The sequence below is a fragment of the Idiotropiscis lumnitzeri genome, chromosome 8, assembly GCF_059441095.1.
Source record: "Idiotropiscis lumnitzeri isolate Australia: NSW breed Sydney's pygmy pipehorse chromosome 8, RoL_Ilum_1.0, whole genome shotgun sequence".
Taxonomy (NCBI): Eukaryota; Metazoa; Chordata; class Actinopteri; order Syngnathiformes; family Syngnathidae; genus Idiotropiscis; species Idiotropiscis lumnitzeri.
Genome location: NC_142398.1, coordinates 21,970,087 through 21,992,020, shown reverse-complemented (window position 1 = coordinate 21,992,020; position 21,934 = coordinate 21,970,087). Strand labels below are relative to the sequence as shown.

At 43.9% G+C, this 21,934-nt stretch overlaps 1 protein-coding gene across 15 annotated transcripts in view; it reads right to left on the bottom strand.

Moving 5' to 3' along the window:
- Window positions 1-21,934, bottom strand: part of LOC148332794 (regulating synaptic membrane exocytosis protein 1-like) — a 35,828-nt gene that overhangs the window by 7,095 nt on the left and 6,799 nt on the right. The window contains exons 3-28 of one of the 15 annotated variants that reach the window (XM_088303598.1): window positions 19,440-19,460; window positions 15,825-16,120; window positions 14,201-15,024; window positions 11,911-11,951; window positions 11,471-11,581; window positions 10,797-10,896; window positions 10,553-10,676; window positions 10,402-10,458; window positions 10,092-10,138; window positions 9,814-9,929; window positions 9,601-9,731; window positions 9,351-9,522; window positions 9,058-9,211; window positions 8,851-8,907; window positions 7,741-7,894; window positions 7,468-7,584; window positions 7,180-7,242; window positions 6,482-6,559; window positions 5,289-5,408; window positions 4,021-4,110; window positions 3,608-3,673; window positions 3,231-3,344; window positions 2,852-2,958; window positions 2,604-2,707; window positions 2,147-2,307; window positions 924-1,076 (exon numbers count right to left, since the gene is read on the bottom strand). In XM_088303598.1, the coding sequence (XP_088159724.1) occupies window positions 924-1,076; window positions 2,147-2,307; window positions 2,604-2,707; window positions 2,852-2,958; window positions 3,231-3,344; window positions 3,608-3,673; window positions 4,021-4,110; window positions 5,289-5,408; window positions 6,482-6,559; window positions 7,180-7,242; window positions 7,468-7,584; window positions 7,741-7,894; window positions 8,851-8,907; window positions 9,058-9,211; window positions 9,351-9,522; window positions 9,601-9,731; window positions 9,814-9,929; window positions 10,092-10,138; window positions 10,402-10,458; window positions 10,553-10,676; window positions 10,797-10,896; window positions 11,471-11,581; window positions 11,911-11,951; window positions 14,201-15,024; window positions 15,825-16,120; window positions 19,440-19,460 (3,578 nt within the window). Of the gene's footprint in view, window positions 1-923; window positions 1,077-2,146; window positions 2,308-2,603; window positions 2,708-2,851; window positions 2,959-3,230; window positions 3,345-3,607; window positions 3,674-4,020; window positions 4,111-5,288; window positions 5,409-6,481; window positions 6,560-7,179; window positions 7,243-7,467; window positions 7,585-7,740; window positions 7,895-8,850; window positions 8,908-9,057; window positions 9,212-9,350; window positions 9,523-9,600; window positions 9,732-9,813; window positions 9,930-10,091; window positions 10,139-10,401; window positions 10,459-10,552; window positions 10,677-10,796; window positions 10,897-11,470; window positions 11,582-11,910; window positions 11,952-14,200; window positions 15,025-15,824; window positions 16,121-16,464; window positions 16,966-19,439; window positions 19,461-21,934 lie in introns of those variants that run through there. The other 14 variants (XM_088303599.1, XM_088303611.1, XM_088303606.1 and 11 more) reach the window with 14 other exon arrangements.

Sequence of the window (21,934 nt, the reverse complement as noted above, 5' to 3'; positions counted from 1 at the left end):
ATGGCTTTGGATGAGCCACTGCAAGTCGATGCCACCAGATGGACTCAACGTGCTGCACGACTGTCTGGACATGCTACCCCCGTCGCCAGCGGGGGGGACTCTACTCTGGGTGAACTGCCGACTGACGTGATGAGATGGCTTCCAGGAAGAACTGGAAAACTGGCTTGAGGTCTTTCTACGCTACTACGCATGGAGGTTAAGGGAAGATCTGGAAGGGGATCCTGCTCTGGAGGATGGAGGGGGTCCGGGTGGTCACAGCACAGGACGCATGCAATGAGGGATCGGAGATGAGCGCTGAACAAACACAGATACAAAAACAAGGCACACATACAGTGTAACACAAAATATAAATTGCGTCGAAAACAAAATACTGGTCATGTGGTTGTGGCTAACAAACAAATTGTACCTCGGAAGGCAAGGAAGCCCGATGATTGTGTCCAGTTGATTTAAGAAAGCAAACTCACGTATGTGAATTAAATGGAAATTAAAGAGGGGAAGTACACACACATAAAATCAGAGCTTGTCTTTTCTATATTTGGGACACTTGCTAGTTATTGGGAGCCGCGGTGCGGATTATTTATTATCATTATTAGTTGTTGTCTAATTGTGGTTATTTGTCACCAGCTGTTAAAAAAAAAAAAAAAGTTGTAGATGACGTACATTTTTCTATCAACTCAACATCACAATAGCGCTACCTGCTACGGAACGTTGGGATTCGATTTATCCCAACGGAAAAACCTTACGCAAACATATACAATTGCTTCTCAGGCAAGGGAGGGGGGAGAGGCGAGAGCGAGAGAGAGAGAGAGAGCGAGAGAGAGAGAGGGAGAGAGAGAGAGAGAGGGGCCTTCGCCTGTACCGCATGATCATCCTCCAGATGAGAAGGTGGGAATTGTCTTCATTTAAGATTGATTTCTCTTTACCTGGACTCCTCGGTTTCTCCAGCTACAGTGTGTCTCCTGCGCTTCAACTCCGCTGAGAAACGTCTCTTTCCTGCTGCCCGCTTCCTTTCCTCCTCCCTAGTCACCCCCCATGAGATCCTCCTGTCTTTTTTGTCCTCCTCTAAGGATTTAGACCTGAGTCAAGTTCGTTTTCACGCCACCATTCGTGGTGTTGTGTGTTTGCATGTGACAGAGAGGAGAAATGCACACCATTGGACAGAAACATGCAGCGGGTGCCATGCAAAAAAAAAAAAGAGAAGAACAGATAGACAGCCATTAGCATGCATATTGCGAAGAACAGATCCAAACGCATGCAAATTCCAGAAAAAAAATAATTCCAGACATGACACAGTGGTACCTCAAGTTACAAACTGAATTTGTTCCGTAGCACCTTTGCAACATGAAACGTTCCTAAATCAAGGTAATGTTTCCCATTGAAATGAATGGAACTGTAATTAATCCGTTCTGGTCCCCAAATTATTTACATTTTATAATATGTATATATATATTCCAATTTTAATCAGTGTGTGATTGAACATGAATACAGTACAATAAAAAAAAAAAAAAAAACAAAGTTAAAAATATGAATAATAATAAGAGTCTAATACTCCAGTTCTCGAGGGCCACTTTTTTGCTTGTCTCCAAGCTACAGCACACCTGATTCCAATTTTCAGCTCATCAGAAAGCTCTGAAGGAGCCGGCTAATGATCCTGCTAGCAACCATCCGGAATTATTTGAGTCGGTTGTGTTGCAAGATGGAAAACAAGTAAGCGGCCCTCGAAGGCGAGCGTTTGAGACTCGTGCACTAAACAAATTCAAGTTATTGACAATGCCCTGAGTTTTCCAACGGTTTGACTGAATCAGTTTGTGCTCGGAGAATATTTCCAAACGCGCCCGACGGCTTGTCACCCACCCAAAATCCCATTTCCTGATCGTGGGTGCGTTTTGAGATTATGAGGGTTTTTTTGGAGCGTTCAAGTCATTTTTAAGTAGTAAAAAAACATGTTGAGTTACACGCAGAGCCAATGGTGCGATGCTTGTGACTGAGACATGACAAAACACGTAGCAAACTTGAAGCGGATTTTCAACAACTTGAAAAGTCCGCAAAAAAAGGTGCTTTGTAACTCGAGGTTCCACCGTACTGCAGCTGAAATCTACCGAAATGAAAAAATGTGATCACGACACGACTTCCCAAAAGGACTGACCTAAGACGTCCTCCTGGACGTTCTGACTGGATGGACATGTAGCTGGCGCTACTGAGGCGAGAGGCACTGCTGGCACGGGAGAGAGCCGACATATCGCTCATGTCGCTGTCTGACGACCTTGCAGACATGTTGTCGCTGCTACGTCGCTGTTCTGCAAACATCTAAAAACAGGAAGCGAAGATTTTCAATTTAAAGGTGAATCTCTCCAGTGTCCATCATGGAAGTTGCGCTTTTCACATTGTTCCGTGTAACGTTTAAAAGTTATTACTTGAGAATGGTCCAATAAAATAATAAGATGGGCATGACCACACATGCCGAGGTGCACCATGTCTAAATATATAAATTGAGAAAAAAAATGAAAGTTTAACACTTCGGCGGTGTCAGATTCTGATTTCGCGGTTGTCTTTGGTTCAAATTTGATTGGAATTTGCAAAAAAAAAAAAAAAGGCAAGCGTACCTCCCGTTTATTCTTGAGTTCCGACTCGGGGTTATGAGAAGATGAAGGCCGGTAGGAATGTACTTTCATATGCAGCTGTCGGGCTCGCTCTTCAACTGCCAGGGCTAAGATGAAACCAAGAAGGACAAACGTTCGTCAGCAAATTCTGAAAAATAACCTCAGAGCGCACTTTTGCCGCACTAAGGAGCGATGCCACGACGGGAGCCTCCCCGTGACGTGAAGGCCGGACTTGCATCCACTCATCTTACCTTGTTCTATGCCGCTGCTCTTAGCCGGGAGCTGCGGAAGCTGCCGGCCCCTGCGACCTGATGAGGGAGTCCCCATTGGGGAAGAAGGACTACCATGAGGGTGTGTCCTGCCAGACGGAGAAAACAAAAAAAAAAAGGGCAGAAAGAGATGAAGGAATCGCGTAAGGCATTTAACATCAATATTTATGTTTTCAGGCGACGAAACAAGCTCAGACAGACTAAACACAAAGTGACGATCTGGTCAAACGGGGAGGGGACAGGACAGCCAAATCAGAGTTCACTGCGATGACGTAATGGGGGTTCGTGCACGTACAAAGTGAACGGCAACAGGACCACACGGGAGGAGAGAGAGAGACCTCCTGCTGACAACAGCATGCACCTGTCTGTCTGCGCAGAGTTTGGAGAGGAGACGGCCAAAGCGGTCTGGCCAAAAGGTCTCAGGGGCCAACCTTTGCCCCTACTGCCCCTGAGGATGGAGGTGGGCTGGATGCGACTGTCGTTTGCAAAATCATGAAAATTAAAAAGAGAAAGAGATTGAAAAGAAATAAAGTGGCGTGATGTGTGCAGTTTGCACAATTGATCCAAAATATGAAGTCAGAACCACAAGACAGGGCTGGCGGTCTGTTGGCTTTCATCGATGCTTTTTGCAAACAATCAAAGGCCACAAGTAGCACTTCATATAAAATGTTGACCAATTGATCAAAACAAATAGCGAGACAAGAGGAATATGGCGTGCGGGTGGATGAATGTTCTCACCTGTCACCCTCCAGGTTTTTTTTGCTGCCTTTTAGACAGTCTGGACTTGATGTATTGCTACACTCCCTGTTTTTGGCAAACGGTAACAACCCAGAAAGAAGAAGAGGAAGAAACAAACATGATATGGCCATGATGACAATGATAAAAGGAAAAAAAAAAAAATGAATACTCGGACTGAGGATTTTTTTCAGTCAGAAAGAAATATGGACATTGGATAAGAAAGTGCTGAAAAGACTTGAAAAGTTTGCAAGAAAGGCGACGACAACAGTGATATCTTCCCGTCAATGCGAGTCTGCAGGTCAAGTGTCAGCGGTGAGTGATGCTCATGACAAAGAAACGGCACAAACGCCAAGGACGACGAACCAAATGAAAAGGTTCAAATCCGGTTGGCGATAACAATTTATTCTTCCTACCTTTCTCTGTCAGAAGAGTGAAAGTTGGAGTCTGGTCTCAAACATGTGGTGCTGGCGCTCCTCACTCGATCCAGCGATGGCTGCAGGTCACTGCGGCGGAGAGAAGGAAATCGACAAAGCAGGATGGAGAAGAAGAGAAAGGGTGGCAGGATTGCAAATCATGTCCAAATGAAGGGGACAAAAATACAATGACAAAATGGAATTATTAGGAGAGGGAAAGAAGAGAAACAAAAACAGGAGACAAAGACAGAATAAGGACAGCTGGATCTCAATTGATCATTCATTCATTCTTCCGTACACTGTGAGAGCACTCAGATGGAAGGTTGGTGCGTTGCCATGGGAACCAAGTGGAAAGGAAGAGAGAAGCTAAATTTCATGGTTGCCATGTCAAGCAACACGAGGACAGCCGCTTTTTTTTTTTTTTTTTTCAACAGATGTTCGTCTGAGTCCCATCGCATGACGAAGCACAAAAATGGTTGCGGGCCAAACGGCCTCCTCACACGGACGACGACAAGGGCTTAAGATTTGATGATTCTCTTCATTTGCGATTTCAAGTACAAGCTTAAGCAGCCTCGGTGTGTTGTCGCCCGCGAGAGGATGGAAAAGGACACGTCGCGGCGGCTCAGAAGCAACGTTCACTCGACTTTTCCAATTCGTCCGAGCATTCCTTGGACTGAATGAGCAATATCGCAAGTGCACATGGCGGCCGAATCAGTGTCACGCTCGTCAAAAATGGGAGCTCACACCAAGTTACACCACGAAAAAATTCAAAGCACCTCCATATCAAAATAGAGATTTATGACACAAAAAAAAAAAACTTTGATTTTAGGCATAATTAACACTGAGCGGCATCGTGCGTGCCCTGCGATTGGCTGGCAAGACAGCCCGAAAATGGAAGATGGATAATTCATACGCAATAAAAACTGTACAAATGTGATCTCCCATTTTCTACACTGCAAAAAATGTCAATTAATGAAACACACACACGCGTGAAAGGAGAAAAAGAGCCTCGTTTAAGGGGCTCGTAAACGACGCCCGTGTTTGGACTTCCTGAATAGAATGATCACGTGTCGCTTGCGGTGCGTGGTCAGAACCGAGTTTGCACCCTCGGTCGCACAACTGAACGTGTAACGTGTAAGGGAAGTGGGAATGCTGCGGTGTCCTGTCTGTACATGAAACTGGGATGCAAAGGAGGGAATGATTGTACAGATGTGTCACCGAGTGCGCTGGGAGGGCGCAAATGCTCACACAACGTTGCATGTTCTTACCTAACTGCGACCTCATCAGTGAACCTGAGGACACGTTGTGCAAAGATACTACGATGCACGTTGTTGCCTCCCTCTTGCCTTTGGGGCAGCTTGCTTTTGAGGCATGCGGGGAGGGTGGAACTGAACATCGTCCACACCCATGAAAGGCAAGAAAACAGAAAATGATACATGCACCGAACAGATGTGAACTGAAACAAAATGTGTGAAGGGAACATTCGCATGGAAATGACAAAGCACGGACACCAAAAACGTGATTTTCGATTTGCTTCTCGGTTTCATTGCTTGAGGAATAGGTCCAAAATGAGTGGCAACATGGCAGCGTCCCTCTCGCTTGACTGACTAAATTCAGACCTTGAACACAATATAGACCCTCGAGAGGCGGGAGAGCGGCCGCCCATTGTGTGTTGCTTCTAAACAACCGGGGAAGACGGTCGTGTGAATTTGAAGATTCCAATAATGCCTTTCACCATGTTCAAGCTGAAAATACCAGCGTTTCGTTTTTTTGCATGTTATATAATGCGCAGCTTGTGTGGAGAGTAAAAGCCTTCCTCTAATTGTCTCATCATTGAACACATATCCACAAACAATTCTTTCAAGTGATTGTCTAACCTATCGTTAAAAACAATGACCAAACCAAGAAATGTGCCACTTTTCAAAAATGTTGGCGAGTACAACAACAATCCCTCCCATGTGATATTTAGTTGTTGTTGTTTTTTTAAATCACTAAAAAATACCAAATAAACAAAATAATAATAATCGGTTAATAAACAGTAATTGACAAAACAATGGATTGGTGAGACGCTTCAATACAAAATAACATTTTATCCGATTAATCGAAAGAAGCAGCAAATCTCGAATGATTCGATCGTGACATCCTTAGCATGAACCCGAAAAGATTGTTCATATCGTAACCTATCTACACTTTGAAGTTTGCCTGATGAAAACCATACCAAGATTTGCTTAGAAACAAATACAAAGGGAAGGTCCACAGTAGCATTTTTGGCCGGCAAAAGCAACAACATGGCAGAACGAGTCGGCAGCAACACAAGCAGACAGAGGGACATCCGGGCATTTCGTCTTTTGAGGAAAAACAGCTGAAGCAACAAAAATGGCTCACCAACTGCACAAATGAGGGCGCAAACAAAAATGGACAAGGAAGAAAAAAGGGAAGATGGACTCCCCTTCTTGCTTACCTGTACATGTCTTTATGGATACCGTTTACTAACAGGGGCATTTTGGGGGGGAGTGTGTCGCTATGTTTACATGCACCCCTGGTTGTATGAGCGGAGGGCATGCACATAAAGACAAAAAAAATAAAGTTGGAGAAGTAGAGAACGGCTGTGCGTGACCACATAAAATACAAAAATTAAACAAATTCATTCAAATAAATGCGCCTTCAACTCGTGCGGCAATCTTTTCACACGACGGCTTTGTATCGTTTATACTTGTTGCTTGTAATAGTTGCGGGGTGGATGCATTTAAACATGATTAGCGCTCTGTGGTAATGCAAAATATTTGACATAACACACTCACACACACACAGTTTGTAACAATACCAACATGTTAAATGTTGTTTGGATATAGTGAAGATGACAGAGATTAGAAAATAGCATATACCGTATTTTCCGGACTAAAAAGTGCAGTTGTATAAAAGCCGCAGCAGCTCTTGTTTGATTAAAAAAAAAAAAAAAAAAAAAAAAAAAAAGCTATACATTATTCAGCGTATTTTCTGAACAATAGAGCGCCCCCTACTGGTGAAAGAAAAATCCTCAGAAAAGCTGCACCGTTGCATTAGCCGCATGGTTCAAAATCGAGGAAAAAAGTAGCGTCTTATTGTCCGGAAAATATGGTACTACAAAATAAAACTGGATTATGATTGGGTTTTTTTTACCTGTTTGTGTGTAGGCACTCTGCACTCCCGCCTCGGATTGACCTGTGCATCTCCAGGGCCTCGCTGCCATTGCCATGACGATGGGTGAACAAATGAAAAAACACAACAGAAGAGGATGGCAACTCAGACAAGCATGTGATTTTATGAATGAGGAAAAACCATGAAAAAAAAAAATCATTCTGAGCTATCATTAAATCTCCATCAAACAATATTAAGTAGACTGACATTTAAATGCAGCATGTGTTATTTCATCAATGGACGGCACAGTGGCACCCCTAAAAAGGTTACCTGTCTTCTGAGCACTCGTAGTCTGAGTCACCGGAGCGCTGATGCTCTAAATGGGAGTCGTGGTAATGGGAAGGGGACTGGGAGTGGTGGCGATTTTGGTGGATCTCATCCAGGCTCCTGATATGGAAATAAATAAATAAATAAAAACTCAATTACTCATCGAAAACACAAGCATATAACGTTAACGTAAAATAAAAAGTATTCCTTTGTTCCGCAGAGCTGGGCACTTGACCCTTATTTGCAAGTCAGTCCCGCGCCGCGGCTGATACTGACCTTTGCATGGGCACATGAGCAGGCCGCGACCTCGCCCTGCACGAATCCTCTCTGTGAGGAGATACCGAGCGAGAGCGGTGCTGAAGGGCTCGCTGCTGCTCGGGCACGGCCAACGTACTGCCTCGCTCTCTTTCCCGTGAACTACGCTCGCCTCCTACAAAAACGTTCAAACACACAAACCAAGAGCTCAGATGTGGGACTTTTAATATGCACACATTATTTCTGAGTGTAACTAACCAAGTTCATATTTTTGGAACAGCAGTAGTGATTATATTTATTATAATATTTTCTTTAGAAATTTGCGCTGAAAGGTGCCACTTCCTGCTTAAACTTGGTGCTTTGAATTTGAATGCAAACTTTCTGTTTAGTACAGTTCACACGTAAGGTAACTTAACAAAGAGCACGGCCAAGAGTTTCGTATTGATCCTCACATCAACGGACATTTCTTTTACTAGAACCCCCTCCGGAGAGGCAAAAGGTGTGTAAATCTACATATTTCAAATTAGGGTTCAGTTTCTTGCCCAAGGACAAGATTATATATATATATATATATATATATATATATATATAGTGTGTTATATTTGAGGCATGCAGATCAATGAGAGGAGAATCAGTGGAATGGCAGTGAACTAAAGCTACAGTTCCACATGCACTTAATGTGACGAGTGATTCTAGAGTCAGCAGAGGAGGAGAACTTTTTACTGTAGCCCCTGAGTTTGGGTCAAGTACATGACTAAAATGCAGCCAAAATAACAAACACCGCTAGTCCAAATGAAATATAATAACAAATTCATGTAACGTATTTTCACAACCACAAAGCGCACTTTTTCTTCAAAATGGACGGGATGCTTTCGAATCCGGCACGCATTTTGTGTTTGAACAAAACGCTGACCCTGATGTATTTGTTAAATATCGAACTAGCCACCAGAATTGAAACAGCGCCTTTTAATACGCAGAGCCTTATGGTCGTGAAAATACAGCAATTAAAGGTTTGGGTTCAAGTTGTTGGATTTGAGAGTTTTAGGGGGGCAATAATGTGTTCTCTCAGCCAGTGCTGGGGGCCCATAGGCCGCTAAAAGGCAACACGTAGGAACCATGCCCCCGACCCACCTTTCGTCACTATCATCAAACCATCATCAAACTCTGTATCAATGATGCGATGAGACCCTGTACTCACGCACACACATACAAAAGACCATCAGATTGGGAGGCTCTGCATCTTGTGCGCCATCATCAGACATGTTTAAAAAAAAAAAGAGCGACAATCCCCACACGCAAGCGTACTTTTGGTTATGAAGATGTTGCTCAAAGACGTACTTTGTAGTTTCTTGCTGGGGCTGTCGCCATGGACGTGTCTTCGTGGAAGGTACGGCGATGGCTGAGGCAAAGGGATCGAGGACACGTCATGCGTCTGGAGTTTATACCAGTGAGGGATGTCGTCCAACAAGGCCGTCTCCAACTCGATCAGGATCTGAGAGAAGCAACGCCCAAAAGTCAAAAGGACACAATCGTCCCTGGAGATGATTTTAAACACATTATAAAATCTTCGTGGACTGTCGGCGACCTTGAAACAGATCAGACAAGGATTTGGACGGTGGGCCTCAACCTACCTCGCCCATGAATTCACTTTCCTCTTCTTGGACCCTGGGTTGGTCCCAGACGGTGATCTCAAGCATGTGCTCGCGAAAGTCTCGCCGGTGAACATGGGAATAGATGAAGGTCTGATTCCACTTGGGCTCGGCGCTCTTTTTCACCGTTTTCGTTCGACGCTTACTCTTGTCACTGGAACCCAAACATTCTTATAACCGTCAGGCATAAATCGTATGATAGAAGTGCAAACGTTTTTGTTGCAGTCCTTACCTTCTGTCAGGCAAGAAGTACATCTTGACATACGGGTTCCGAGGTCGTCCGTCCGGTCGGGTTGGCAAGTCTATGGCTTGAAGGACGTTGACGATGAGCTGATGGCCAACTTTGTCGTACCAAAGTTTCACCTGGAATGTTAGATGGACGCGTTTAACCCCTCCCGGTCTAGTTCAGTTGGTTTCTGCCCCCCCCCCCGATGCCGGTTCTTACCGAAAGTTGTCCAGGCAGCACCAGAGGAAGGTCTCGGAGGGTTCCTGGGCTTGTTGGAGACATCACGGATATCGATGGACGGTCCATTTTCTGTGACTCAAAGGAACTAGAACCTGCTAAAGGATGCGGAGTACAATACCCAATCATGTAAGACCAAAAAAAAAAGGAACCAACAGGCACGCCACGATTGTGAGGGAGCTTCCTAAAATAGACAAATGCATCAACTAATCTAATTTCATGGTTTAAAAAAAAAAAAAAAAACAATTTTGGATACTTACTAGATTCGAGAGGAGGATGCGACGACTCTGGGATTCTCGGAATGTCCCTGCGAAAAGGAAAAAGTCGCAAACAGCCGTTATCTTTCAAAGAGCAATTACCAATTTAATTGCGAGCAACATTTACGCGAGCAAACAAAGATAAAAGTCAACTGTACGTAAAACGTACGTTACACGTATGTGTGCACATGTTTGAAACATGGTGGGAAAAAGCAGGAAGACAATGACAAAGGAAAATCTGTCATTTGAGGTAAGTTTTTTTTTTTTTGGGGGGGGGGGGGGGGGGCTACCATTTAAATTCGTCATTACTTACTGACTGGCTTTATATACTTTTCTCAAGTGGTTTTTGGACATAATTCGGTGAATCGAGCTTTTAAATAAAGGAAGGAGAAATTAAAAAGATCTGTCAGAATTTTGTTTGTGCGAGAAGAGTGATTCGTACAAAATGATGAAGCCAATCTTACCCGATGGGTCTCGAAACAACCAGTTCCACTTGAGGCTCGGCTTTTGATTCCAGAATGATGTTGTAAACCTCTTTCTTGGTCGCTCCCGGCAACGACTTCCCATTCCACTGCAACACCTCGTCACCTGGAACAGGAACATGAAGATGTACCCCCCCCAAAAAAAAGTGCAGGCCCGAATAATATGCCAGAGCATGCAAATAGGCGAATTTGCAAATAGTCAGTAGATGAGAGTAAAGCTGCTCACCTGCTCGTAAATGTCCCACGACATCTGCCAGGCTTCCTTTTTTCACTTTGGTGATGAAGGCCCCAAGTCTTCCAGTCTCTGTCATCTTCCCACCGACAACCTACACAAATAAAGACGACTGAAACTAAACACGTGGCTAAAATGAGAAATACCGCCCCCACATAGGCTTGATGGATTGTTTTTGGTTTCAACACAAGATTTCACTTTGAAAAAAATTGTCAATTGTTTCATTCTCAATCTTTGAGTCCTAATCCGATGCCTTGGCAACGCATGAAGGAAAAAAATGCATCAAAATCATCTCAAATTAATAAACCAATATACATACAGGTACAAATGTAAATCCTATGCACCATTCCCCCAAATCAGTGCCAATGGCTTCTTGTGTACAGGGAGCCGGTGAAGAGAATGAGTCCAGAATTAGAGTGCTCCCTTTTCGGAGTATTAGTGAGGAGGCGAGCAACAGCATTTTGGAGCAACTGGAGATGCTTGATGGAAGACCGGCTGACTCCAAAATTCAGTGCATTACAGTAATCAAGCCAAGATGTAACGAAGGTATGGATGACTGTTTTTAGGTGCTGTTGAGAAAGGGAGGGCTTCACCTTAGCCAGCTGATCAATCAATCAACCATATGATGTTGACGTATGCAACTTTGAATGTGCAGCATCTCGGCTTACTTTAAGGCCCAGGAGCGAGCCAGCTTCTCGCGGCATGGCCGATCTCTTGCTCAGCGTGATGCGTCCAATCAGATGATCGCCCTCTTTTGAAGGCTGCCACGTTACAGGATGCTAAAGGGATCAGATAGGATGACGTTGCGAGACAAAAACATTCAATATTGTTACATAAGGAGAAAGAAATCTGACAGCATTTCTATTTCCCGTACTTTTTTTAAGATAACACATTGTTTTTTTGTTCCTTTAAACCTGAGTATAATGAACCCTTCCTCTCAATTTGTGATTTTTCTTTTGATAAATAATGTGCATTATTCGCAATCTGTGACTGTTATTTATTTTGTTTTCAGAAGACATTTAATGAATTCATTTGATTGACAAATGAGTAACTTGCCAATTATATCATGCACAAATGAGAGTAAAAGGAATATTGTGCTGAAACTTACATGCCAAACTGTCGGATCAAGTGGATGACAGTCCCAGTCTCCTGATAAAGTAAAAAGAGAAATGGTTTTTCACATTTGCTCATTTCAAGAATCAAAAGCAAACTAGACAAAAAATGTTAAGAGAGGGTGGAGTGGTTGGTTGGGGATTCTCCATCAATGAGTAGGAAGCACGTCACCCATAACTCGTGCAGACTTTTACGGGAGTTATAACTTCAAAATCATATTAGAGACAAGTCAATATAGCTAGCGAATATGCAAATATCATCGGTTGGAAAAGTAGAATCTGGGAAAAACGCAGAAAAAGACAAATACAAAGTCGGATTTCAGTGACAAAGTCGGCCCAAGTGAGGCCTCGGGATCCACTCCGGACGTTATCCTGGAACTGGAAAGCGGATAACAATGAGGGGGTGGAGGCTTGAGTGTCGCTTCACGTCGGACGAGCGAACACTCGTTAAGTCAGAGATCAGTCCGAAAAAGGAGACCGAGATATTAGAGGTCGCAACTTCTCATTGAGAGGAGACGGCGGCCCGGAAAGCCGAAAACGGGACAGCAATATCGGCATTAAAAGCTCAGATGGATTCATAAAACCAAATTTTGAAAGAGCTAGCAGACTCGGCTAGCGGCACTTCGGCTACGCGACAGGATTTGCAATCATTGGCGGGTTGGTGGACGGCAGTGCGTGTTGACCTCTGGGAAGGAGGCTCGTCCCAATTCCAGGAATTTGACTATGAAATTGTTCAGGGGATGAGAAGAGTTTTGGATTTTTTTGCTTGCTTTTTTTGGGTGGGGAGCTAAAGAGGAATTGTTAGAATGGGTCGGAGTGTTACTTCGATTACATCATATATTGACAGATGACAGGAGGACGATCGGTCGTCCGATCTACGACAAATGAAGAAGTGGAGGGACACTCTTGAGCGGGTGTGACCAGCTCCGGTCCTCAAGGGTCGTTGTCCTGCATGTTTTCGATCCTGTTCTTTGACTCAGGTGTGTTGAATTGAAGCAGGGAGGGATGAAAAAAATAAAACCGAAGTTGGACAAGCCTGCTCCAGAGCAAGAGGAACTTGAACTTTTTCTTCATGGAATAAATCCATTGTAAAACAAACAAAGGTGCTGTCTCATTTGAGGCGAGAGGGGTGGCCAGAATAATTGACAAAAAAAAAAATCTATGTTTTTACATTTGACCTAATTTATATCAAGTCCCAGGTGGGACCGACAGAGGAGGCTCAACGTTTGCGACGTGGGAGCGTTTAAAAACAGGTACGAATCACAGTCCACGCCATCTCCGCATTACCAGTCTCTGAGTTATCGTAATCTGGATTAAAACATCTGGAACCTAACCCTCCTGTCACCAGTGAGAGAAGTCATCTTTTGGAGCACATTTATTTCCAACTGCCTCCATAAATCGGACGCCCTATAAAGTGCTTTCGAGAACAGTCAAACATCACCGGCACAGGTGTGAGCTGGTGAAATAACTGGCCCAAAAAATTTGACGACAGGCAACCGTGCCTTCATTTTCGCTTCTGCATCTGGCACTTGGTAAAGCATTACATAGCAATAGAAACACTGACCTAATTCCATAAATCTGCTGGCCTAAATCACAGGGTCTCTCCAAATAAAGGAGCGCTGGCCTTAGAGCTGCAGCCGCCACGCCACAGAGGTGGAAATGACACCGCAACACCGCAACACAATGTGCCGGGAGCATGTGGGCATTTTTTTTTTTTCTTTTCCACCTTCGTACTCTATACGCTAAACACGTGCATGCCAGGCGAACATTCACATTGTTGTCATTGCAATTCTATTGCAAAGTTTTCACAACACTCTTTTTTTTTTTTTTAGCACCCAACACGGGCAGGTTGCGTTAGAAAGGACATCAGGCATAAAAATTGCGGCCATTGAGAGTGTGGCGACCTCTCATCGGAAAAACTTGCGACAATAAGTTTACTTTATATATAAAAAATAAAGTGCCTCTGTTTAAATACTGGAACGATAACAAACCTTCAAATTCCTTGTCTTGCGACCTAGCGGCATCCATAATTCGATACGGACATCACCGCACAGTGCTTACGAAGATTATTCATCAAATGAGACATTTTTAGTGAGGAGAGATTGCAAGATTATGGATAAGCGTGCGAGCGCGGTAAAAGCTGCTCCAACATATCACCGAGTTTTAGTGACGATAAAACGGGGACAGAAATTGCATGTCGCGACTATTTTGTAAAGAACAATAAAGTAAAATATTCCGATCCAATTGGACCGAAGCGAGTCGAGAGAGCGCATGTGTGCGACCGACCTTTCTCGCTGACGCTTTCCATGTCCACGTCCTCACAGCTGGTGTACTCCGGGGTGGAGCCGCCCTCCTCCTCTGAGCTGCTGATGGACATCTGCCTCTTGTTGACGCCGCGCTTGCTCTTGTACGACCGTGAAGGGGGCGGCCGCAAACACTCAGACTGTTCCGAACTTTGGGAGTCCTTCCTCAACAAGTTGTCCCCACTTTTGTCGCGTGCCGTGTTTGTTAAAGCGGGCTCAAAGCGGCCATTCTTATCTGGCGGGAACGGCCCCCCCGCCTCCCCCGCGGTCCTTTCCACAGAGTAAACTCGATAATTTTCCGATTGGGATTTGCGAGTCGCTCTCCTCGTCAGATGGTTTTCCGACATCTGCGTTTCGCCGCCTCTCCCGTCGCCGGGCCCGAGTCCGACCTCGTTGATTGCAAGATCGCTGTGTCTCCGCTCGTGGCGGACCTTGGATACCTTGGCGTGCATGCGCATCTCCTGTTCCTCCTTTTGTGGCTTCACGGGGTACCGAGCGAGGTTGGGGTCACTGCGATAACGGTTCTGGAATTCCTCCTCACGCCGTCGCCGCTCCCGCTGTTCATCATCTTCCGGCCGTCGCTGATTTCTTTCCAAGTGACCCAAGTGGTCCTCCCCGTTATCGTAGTCCTGAGAATGGATCTTTTCCAGCCGGTAACCATCTCTCGGTTGTCTCTCTCGTCGGTCGCCGGGGACAAGCCTCTCGTCCAAAGATGACTGAGACGGTAACGTTCCGGCAGACCTGCGGCCAGTACCACGACCCAGACCTCCTTTACCATTTTGTTCATGGTACGAAACTGGCCTTTTTCTAGATAGAAAAAAAAAAAAAGATGAGATGACACAGTCTGGTGCATTGACATACAAACGTCAACGCGGATGCCATCCAAGTTTCTCTCTTTCAGTGTGTCTTTAGAAAGTCTGGGATCCGCTGCTTAAAGTATCGGCAGCAGTATAGTCCCAACGTCGTTTTTACAGGCAAACCGACGTTAACGTCAATCAAGCGTCCTTTTAAAAGTTTTTTTTTTTTCCTCCCAGAATTGTACGCAACCACACCGTATACAGAATCCTGCACAATTATTGGAAATAAATAAAGGCGTCAAGGGGTGACAGCACAAAACGAAGGAAGACCACCTCAACAGCCACACCTCAACTTGCAACTTCCGGGAATCCTCCCAAAATATTTCCAAGAATTTGTCTGCTGAATGTTCGCACTTTGACTTTGCGCTGTTGTGTTTGTTGACCGACGTCCCGCGTGGTCCTAAGAGTTTGGGGGTCTGAACGGCACTCGGGCGGTTTTTGTCTGACTGACCTCCGGTTGACTTCCTGTTCTTGGCAAAGCGATATTCATTTTTCGACACCTATTTCTTCAACTTCACTTCTTTTTTTCCGACCTCAAATGGCACCTACAGATTGAAATTGTACGTTTTCCGATTTACGAACAATTTCGCTTAGCCATCGTGTTAGTCGGACCTTAGGGCCGTCCGTCTTGTATTTGCGGCTTTTTGCTCGAATCATTTTGCTCCAATGATGAAAATACTCGATCAATTCCACGCAATAACGGAATTTATACACATCTATCAAAAATATCGTAATTAGAATGCATCTTACTTTTCTCGAGGCGGCACACTTTGAGAGCGAGTACCGGGCATGGTGTCTGGCGCCTTCGACAAAGTACCCCCAGCTTGTGTCCTGTGCGGCAGCTCGGTATTGCTGTTCGTTGTCGAGGACGGGACTTGAGACTTGGAGCGGAGTAGCTTCCTGTCGCCTTGGGCCTCGCCCAAGCGGGCCGGGTCATTCAAGGTGGAGGCCGGGCTCCCAGGCCGCACCCCTGACTCGGAAAACCATTCTCCTGATTTGGTGAGAATCTCTTGCTGCTTACGGCACAGGTTGCATACCCACATTACCTGGACGGGTGAAAAGGACAAATATGTTTGGCGGGATTGCTCTACAAAGTACAATCAGCATAATTATTTTTGGAAAAAGGCTGCCGAGAATGTCGCTCATTGACATAAAACATTTCATTATGATCATGTCAATATTGGCGATGTAACAAAATATGTTTTGAGGGAGTCCGTTGGCTTCATCTCCACGGACAGATGATTAAAATGATGTTGCATGGATGCTTTTTATTGTGGTTCAGCTCTGCGGCTGCACCACGTAGCATCACAAATGACGATTGATTGTCATGGACGGCGAAAATGATCACATTTAATTCCTCATCCGCCAAATCACAACATCACATACTCACATGGAAGCATTGTTTCAGGGTACCGCCTCACTTCGACGGCACAAAAGCACCATTTATCTCCCTCCGTATTTATAATCCAAACATTTCTTTCTCAGAAACAAATCCAGAGCTGATCGCTTGTAGAACCGGAAGTTAAAAACGGAACGCTGCTGTTAAATCAATCTGCAAACCGTTTGATGACACTTCCCAATGGACAGTAGGACGGACTTGTCATTTTCGTAGTTAGCGGAGCACATTCATCCTGAATCCTCGATGGCACGTGTCCAGACTAATCTAAAATAAATCAGATGGCGACAAGGCCCGCGGTGCACCAGCAGCCGCCCGACCTCTCCGTGTCTTCACCTCTTTACGTCAGAAGAGAGGCTGCAGATTATCGGCGGCCGCTAATCCTTTCAGCTCCTCACTATTTTCGAAATCATCATCAGATGACAATAAAAGCTTCCAGTTCTCACTTTCACGTACAGGCCCCATTTCCAACATGACTCCTTATATTATATTATATTATATATATATATATATATATATATACACATATATATATATAGATATATATATATATATATATATATATATATATATATATACATACTTGTAAAAAAAAACATGAATTTTTTTTTTTAATTGACTCAAGAGTTAGTTGTCTACTTTTGAATGATGTCATGGTCTTGGTCTCAAATACTGTAAAGAACTGCACTGTACGGTACTGTGTTCTCCGAGAGTAGCAGTAAAATCCAAAATGAATTGAATGAAGTTACATCCTCGGTACAGAGGGAAAGAAAGCAACTGCCAAGAACACAGGTATTAAATCGTACATGGAGGCGAATGACAAAGTATTCGGTCGTCCATTTGGTCAAAATGCCAAAGGTCCGAACGATTAACGGCATGTGCGTTGCTTATCATGGCAAGTTGATGACAGACAATTTACTAATCGAAATGTACGCAATTACAAGGCAGTCATCTGATGCGCGTGCCAGAATAGAACAGCTGGCCCATCCAACTTCTCACGATACGTATCATGAGCTTTGAACGTGAGTGCGAGAGAGAGGCCGAGGGAAAGAGAGAGAGAGAGAGAGAGAGCTTGTCAGAGCTCGAGAGATGTCCGTGTACAATGTTAGAACTAAGTGGAAATACAAATTTGAGCAAAATCATTTTGTGGAGTCCGGTCATGCTATTAAAGAAATAACTCAATCGAGCGTCCCTGAAGAACTCTTGTTTCACTCCTGTTAGTGTAGCTATTATCCAGTAATTTCCCTTTTCTATCTTAGATCATTAAAAAAGGAGACTGGGCAAAAATGACAAGTGGTAATTAGGGTATTGCTAATGTAATAGTTTTGTTTTATTTCATAAATGCTGTGCATCCATTCAACAATTTTCATAAAAGGAATTTTTTTTGGTTTGAAATGTGCTGATGACACGTCCCAAAAGGTTTTCCAGAGCCTGCATGATTGTGTGTGGGGCTGTGTGTGCGTGTGACACTTTGTGTAAGGTCCCCATTAATCACGTGCACCATGTGGGGACCCAGTGTGACTTATGGTAATAAATTTACATATATTCAAATTAAGTCCCCATCAACCACAAAATTTTTTTTTTTCCGTCCTCATATGACATGGTCCAGACATGACTTCATCATTTCTGTTATTTTAAGGCGTGTATAGGCTAATAAGGCCGTAGTACATACGCCTGATTTTTTTCACGGCTCTAGATCATTTAGAAAGGGTAGTCCCCGCAAACCATAAAAATCTGTATGTGTGTGTGTGTGTGTTTCAGGAGCCAGTGGCTGACTGCTCTCCACTGGGAGGCAGTGCTCCTCTAAAAAGAAGACAGACTGTCAGCGTTTGTTCATTTTCTGGAAGCCATCTGGAGAAAACATACACATGAACAAACACTCGCCGCTAACAAGCTTTCGCACCAGCAACAGCAGACAAGCTTGTCAGAGAAACCGCTCAAGCACACGTTATGCTTCAACGTCCAGAAATTAATTTGACGTTGGGAAAAAAAAAATGAATAAAAAATCATATCTCACATATTTTTTGATTAAATAACATTTTATATCACATTAAAATATTTGTTGCATTTTTACAATGCCAAAATCTAATATCATCAATGAAAACATTTTTAAAGTCGCACAAACCGCCACCCCTCCACAAAACTAGTGACGCCCCTGATCAGCAGCATAAAAAAATACAATGTCAACCATGTCGTTTAGCACAATACTTGACGGCAAAAGATATTGTTCCCAAAAATGTGACGTCATGACAGGCCTAAATATAGAGCAGAAATAGCTACGGATGTTTGAACGTTAACTTGAGGCTCGATATGTTGAAAAGTCAAAACCAACACATTGACACAAAACCCTTCAAGCAATAATGCTTTTGAGGAAGTTTCCCATCTCGTGGAATTGTAAAAACAAAAAACTTGAAAAACTGTCGTGTTAAATGCGAATATTTCGATGCACCTAACTTTTGTGCTGGTGCACCGAACGAAAAGCGTTGGGCACACCAGTACAACCAGTGCAAAATGTTATGATTGTTCTGAAATAGCAACATGTACAGTATCTGGCATCTAATACACACACGGTTCCGTTCAAAACACAAGCAGGGGGGGGGGCATGCACAGGGAGGAGTGGACATTGATATCAAAGTTTAGTTTCATGCAAGCTAAATGTCAATCTCCCAACCCAACATTTTGAAAAAGATGTTCACGTTTTTCGACCCCCCAACCCCGGATTTGTACGAAGAGCCATCCCCCCGCCGATATCCGACGTCATTGCTCATGCTCACGTTGCCATTCGCCTTTCAGGGTCTGCATTCATTCTCAGAATGAGATCGAGGGTGCGGTCCACGTGACCACACTTTCCTTGAAGATCATTGGACTGGATTGCGATCGTCACATTTGTGAATGAATACAGAGCCAAGTGTGGAAGGGGGGGGGCTGTGGGGGTAAATCATGGAACTCATGCAGAAAGTCACCCTTACCCTGTCCTTTACTATGATACACTTTGCAGGAGGAGGAGACACACAATAAACCAAGTATTAGTCACGGGTTACACGTCAGAATTGTGAGTGCAGGAGTCGCCACTCCGAACAAATTAACGGTGACAAAACGAGAGAGTGACACTGTCGAGGAAACCAGAAAACGCCACACGAAGCAAATCGCCGACGCGCACGCATCTCTTGCTTCTGCTACTATTTGTCAATCGAGATTCACCTCGGAAGAGTAAAAATCAAATTGTACCCGAAGGCTGAAGGTGCTCTTGGTCGAGATTGTTCAGTTTGAAGTGGCAAAACATCACAGTCACATGACACAGAGAACACACACAAAAAAAAAGATGCTAACCACTTTGTCCTCCTTTGTGGCATGCAGTCCGGGTTGCAGTGAGAATTGGGAGAAGTGAGGAGGGAATTGGAGCAAGAGGGGCAAGGGGGGGGGGGGGATTCGATAAACAGGAAAAGAAAAGGACAGATAAAAGATCAAAATTTGTGATGACAGAGTGGACAGATATCGGGAGAGGAAAGAATAGTAAGGTAGAAAAGAGGGAGGAAAAAGTGTTGCAAAAATGTGTTAATTGCACATTGGAGATGCCCTCACATTTAGTGAAAGACGCAAAATGCAAGCGGATGATTCAGGATGTGAACATTGACAGCAATGGCTGCAGTGACGTCACGACTTTGGCTTGGGAAATGAATTAAATCCGAATTGTTTTTAGCTATTTTATGATACGACTCCTTTCCAAGTATGACGTGCACCGCTTCATGAGATGAATCGTTTTCGCAACGATTAACATACGGCTGAAACCGAAGTCCTCGGGTAAGTCGGGGATCTTTTTTTATTTTAGCACAAGCGGTTTGTTTCGCCAAAATCAAACAATCAATTAGAAAAGAAACAAACGGAAGAAAAACACGTGAATCGGAATATTATCTTAATCTTAATCTGAATGTTCCCGTGTTGTTATTAGGGATGTAAAGATTCATTGAAAACTGAAATAATATCAATTTAAACTGAATGAAACATTAATTGAGGTAAAAATAAAATAATTAATTTGCAACGCCATGTTAACCATCTCTTTTGTAAACAAACTGCATTTTATAAAATTATAAAATGTACCATATTTTTTATATTTTTTTTACAACAAAATATAAAGTTCTCACTGCTGTAGAAAAAAAATATTTATTTACGTATATATGCAAAGAAATGCAGAGTTGAAAGGAGTTTTGTGATATGGCATGACTCCTTCTTGTGACCGGTTTCAAATCAAGCATTTGGAAGCTACAAAATGGTGTTGCTGAACAGACGATATATTTCGATTATTTTTGTTTCTGGCATTTCAAAAAGTGAGTTACATGAGCATAAAAAAAAAAAATCAGTTCTCACCGTCGCCTCATATTTTGCGCGCGTCGCTTCCTTGGCAGAATAAACGCAGTCATCTTTACGCACAGCAGCGCTTTGAGATGTGGTTTCTAAAGACGTTAAATCAGGCACTGCAATTCGTACCACGTCGCGCATGCAAATTTATTCTTTTTCGATTTTCTTCTCCCAGAATGTGCAAAACAAACGACCCGTTTGGAAGACGCAATGGTGGGTGTGCCTGCTTGCTCGTCAGGATTGCACAACTTTGAGTGAGCAATCAAGTCGCACGTTCACAGCTTTCGTTCATCTGGAATCCCATGTATTCATCCATTCGTCAAATTTATTTTCCGGTTTTATTGGTTGACTGCACGCATTCATCGGCACAGAACGAGCCAAGAACGTCGCCAACCAAGCCTTCTAAAATTATCTCCTAATCTGACCCGTCTTCCAGTTCCACCCACATTCGGTCACAGTGCGAGTCTGGCTTGGTTGACTCCTGAGCAGATTGGGCCCCAGCAGGCATCGGGTGATAGTCTCTCGGCCAACTCCGCCCAGGTGGAGTATTCTGTCTTGGCTTGGAGGAAAGCCCGAAGACCGCATGGAAAAAATGAAGCACTGACGTGTATGCCGTGAGGACTGACGCCGCCCCCGATTCACCGCAACGGTAAAAATTGCCTTGAACTTGTCTTGAATATTTTCTCCGAGTGTTTACGTGACTCAGACAAGGTTACGGAAACAATAATAGCGGTTTAGTTTTTATTTCCGCCGAGCCATTCCTGGTCTCGTAATGGCCGTAAACGACTCTGAGGCTGCTGAGGTCCAGACCTCTGTAATTAAAATCCCTCCTACACTGACGTTTACATGCGGTGTGGATGTGAAAAGACAAGAAATTGTGAAAGGCGATGACGCATGAGACTGAAATTGTTCAGACAATCGTTAGTTCGTATATTCAGTAGGGCGCGCGTCTCTCCAGTATGAGATGATTCGATACATTTTGTCGAGGACGGCACATTTTCAGCGAGAACGATTCGGGTTGGTTCCATTCAGCAGCATTACGATTCAATTCGATGTGGTACGGCCGCTTTTGTCATGTTTATTAATATGTAATGACATGTAAAAGTCC